Below are 3669 nucleotides of genomic sequence, written 5' to 3'. Positions count from 1 at the left end.
GCCCGTGTCCTAGCTGCATGACTGTGAGCAAAAAGCCTCCCTGGGCCTCAGTTTCTCTACCTGCAAGGCAGGGTCACAGTCCCCAGCTCTCGGGGCTGTGCTGAGACAGAGGGGATCATGCAGGGGATGGGCTAGCACCGTGTGGGACACGGGGAACCCAAGACGGTGCCCACAGGGCTTGTGTCCCCACCCAGGCGGGATGTGAGTGCCCTGCTGGCCAGAAAGGCAGGACGAGGGCCCAGCCTCCTCCCGTCCCTCCCCCAGCCCTGTCCTCGAGCCCCCAGCCTCCGGGGTCCCCCTCTGGCAGCCTGGCGTCCACACCCTGGAGGCCCAGGATGCAGAGTGATTCAGGGTCCCTGTCAGGTCGGAAGACTCAGCTTCGGGGGTTCAGCGCAGCCCAGGGCAAGGCTCACCTCCTTCAGGAGCTTGGCGCATCTCCCTGTGGGACAGGGGTGGTCTGAGGTGCCACAGGACTGGGCCTTTCCCACCCTCAGGGTCCCCAGCCCAGCGCCCACCCAGAAGGTCTGGGGCTCACCATGCCGGGCCACCAGGTAAAGCCCCATGTCTGCTGTCATCTCCCGGAATCTCCAGAAGCCTGGCCCATACTCGTCCTCCAGGCTCCGAGCTGTGGGGGGCACAGGGGGGCTGGGCTGGGCGGGGCTGTCCCCAGGAGGGCAGCAGCAGGCCCCCCCCCCCACCCCCGGGTGCACTTACTGAAATACTTGAGCACATGGTAGTCCTTGCCTTGCCAGTGGAGGGACAGCCTCAAAATGGCAAACTGTTCATAGTCCGTGTCTATCACGTGGATCTCCCTGTGGCCTGGCAGCAGGTGGGAGTGGAGAGACTGCAGGCATGCCGACAGGTACCGCGCAGCTTGGGAGACCTCCGAGGGGGGGTGTGGGGTCTGACTCCATCCTCTCCCCACCCAGCGCCCAGACCTGCCCTTCACGCTAGGCACGGGGGGGAGGGGGACGGGTAGAGCAGCCCTTGAAGGATGACCCACTTGTGTTAAGAGAATGGGAGCATCTGGGGCATGAGGAGAAGTGCAGGGAACAGCATGGGGAACAGCACAGGAAAAACAGCAAGGCCAAGTGCAGCTGGTATGCAGGGCCAGGGGGTTGAAACTGTAGCAACAGGCAAGGGTTCTTACCAGGAAAAACGAATGTCCCCGAAACATCTATTTCTGAGCTCACTATTTTTTCTGTCTCACAACTTCCTGAGCTGAAAGGCAGCAACGTGCTCATCAAGGAAATGCCAGCCTGCATTCTTTCCGCCGGGCACATCCCGGGGGGTGCAGAGAGGGGAATGTATCCTCCGAAAGGGCTCCAGCAGTGTGTCTGTACCCAGGAGAGCCTGGGCCAGGATGAGGATGGTGGAGGTGCAGAGCGGGGGCCTCCAGAGAGCCCCGTGCCCACTTTTCTTTCTTATAACTTAATGGGGCTTTATCAAAACTCTACGCTTATTTTTGGGAGAATTGAAGGTCTGGGGCAGATCTACATGTGGCAGCTCCAGCAGCCTGGGGGGGTTGGTGCTGGGGAGGGGGGTCAAGGTCTTGGGCTTTGGACACAGGGAGGACTGACACAGTTCAGACCCCACAGCTGCAGCTGGTGCAGCCGGGCTGCTTCCAGGCACTCGGCCTCACGTGCCTGTTCCTACTGGGGCTCCCGGGGGAGGGACCCCTCACCTGTTATATGCAGCCTTCACAGTCAGCTCATGTCCACTCAAGGTCAGGAACAAGGCTTCCAGCCTCTTTGGGGTCTTCAGTGCCAGGTTTTGGCTGGAGGCCACACCAACTTCCCGCCAGAATCCTACAATCTAGAGAGAGAGGCCGGAGCCCCATCCGATGTGGCAGACCCACCCAGGGCCCCCGAGCAGGGTGCCGGCGGTCCCTGAAAGATCAGCAAGTCTTTGTGGCAAAGCAGCGGTCACCATCCTTCTGAGGAACCCCTCCAGCCCGTCAGACAGCAGTGCGCCGTCCTTGGGGCCAGGATGCCAGGGGCGGCGGTGGTCGGGGCCCGAGAGGGGAGGCAGCGGCCAGCAGCCCTTGTCACCCACGGGAGAGTACAGCTTCGCCCCCACACTGGGAGCTGGGGTAGGGAACTCCCGCCTTCCGAAATCCACCCACAGCCCAGAACTTCCAACTGAAACCTAGAAACCAATTGTTTTGCAAGAGAAAAGGATACATGTCCCCAGTACGTGTCATCCGTGAGCCTCCTGACGTGCTCCCAGCTCGGCTGCCCACGCAGACCTGTGAAGGACCTGGGGCCCCAGATGAGCTCCCCGCACTGGGAAAGCGTCCTCTGGTCACCACACTGGGAGCTGGTACAGCAGGGCTGCTCCCCGGCACTTGGCCTGTTCCTACCGGAGCTCCCAGGGGATGGACCCCAATGATCCAGGCCAGGAGGTGGCCATGCTGAGCCCCGGTCCCTGGAGACCCTGGAGGACCAGGCTACCTGCCCACAGGAGACCCTCAGGGAGAGCTCTGGCCCTGCCGGGCCCTGGGCACTTGCTCTCACACCCCCTCTCAAGGACAGGGGTGACCAGCCAGGCTGGGCTCAGAGCCTCAGCCACCTGCTCTGTCCGGGCTGACCTGGGTGGGTCCTGGGGCCCCTGATGTAGCTGCTCTGGCACTGGCTGGGGGTTGGAGGGACGGGGGGGGTGGCTGGAGTGGCTGGACACTCAGGCCCCTCCCTGCCCGGCCTCCCCACGTAAGACAGAAGAGCCACCTTCTGCAGATCCAGGTCCTGTATGGCTGTGCCCCCCTGCACCATGACGACGCCCAGGATGGCACTCAGCAGCCCAGCCTCCATCGCTGCTCTGGGCGCCTCTGCTCCCCCAGCACCTGGGTTTATACCGGAGGAGTGTTGCGCAAGAACCTGGGAATGTCATCAGTACACGTGGCCGAGGCCGCTCAGCGAACCGGCTTTCTGCAGGCGCCATGGAGGCCCAGTGACACCCAGGCGCTGGGGTGGGGTCAGCCTGCACGAACACCGTGGTGCCACCACCGTCCTGGCCTGGGACGACAGTGGACCCGCAGTGGGGCTGCTGGGGGGCCTGAGAGGAGGAGGACGAGGCCCCCCACCACCGCGGGGTGGCTGGGGACCACAGCTCCAAGCCCGTAGGAGCTGACAGACGGGTACGGCGCGCCCAGGCCCCCAGACGCAGAGCTCCTTCCTCACAGGGCACGGGCGGGTTTCAGGCTCTTTCTCATCAGTCTTGGGACAGGTGAAGAAAGGCTCCGAGGCTCTGGTGTGGCTGGCTGAGGCGGCACTGAGCTGAGGGGGGACAAGAGTGAGGGGTCTCCTTCCCTGGGGAGGTCCCCGCAGGGAGGCGAAGCTTGGGAGCAGCATGGGAGAGGCACAGAGGCCCCTGGGAGACCGAGGTGGGGGCCACATCTCGGGGACCTCTGCACACACTGGGGAGCCACCTTCCGTGGCCCGTGGCCCCGTCCACCGTGACCATACCCAGCCCCGCCCCCAGGCCAGGCCCCATGCCCGACCTCCCCTGGACTCATCAGGCCTCCCACACAGCCAGGTACGACCCACAGCCCAGAAGGCCGGCCTGAGACAGGCCCTGTCTTGCTGACCCACCGACCCGATGAACGCAGCCAGCACATGAGCCAGGGTGGTGGCAGGCCAGAGCCGGCTCTTCCCCAGCTGGGCCCCCCCC

At 64.2% G+C, this 3669-nt stretch overlaps 1 protein-coding gene across 1 annotated transcript; it reads right to left on the bottom strand.

Moving 5' to 3' along the window:
* Positions 1–359: 359 nt before the first annotated feature.
* On the bottom strand, positions 360–2810 carry LOC116629144 (epididymal-specific lipocalin-8-like). The gene is made up of 6 exons (XM_032399443.1): positions 2727–2810; positions 1685–1815; positions 1151–1221; positions 715–819; positions 536–625; positions 360–439 (listed from the first exon to the last, which is right to left on the bottom strand). Exons 1-6 carry the CDS (start codon positions 2808–2810, stop codon positions 360–362), a joined length of 561 nt encoding a protein of 186 aa, XP_032255334.1.
* Positions 2811–3669: the final 859 nt, after the last annotated feature.

This window comes from Phoca vitulina, unplaced genomic scaffold, assembly GCF_004348235.1.
Source record: "Phoca vitulina isolate PV1807 unplaced genomic scaffold, GSC_HSeal_1.0 scaffold298, whole genome shotgun sequence".
Lineage (NCBI taxonomy): Eukaryota > Metazoa > Chordata > Mammalia > Carnivora > Phocidae > Phoca > Phoca vitulina.
The sequence above is the reverse complement of the archived record's forward strand: the minus strand, read 5'-3'. Positions and strand labels throughout refer to the sequence as shown.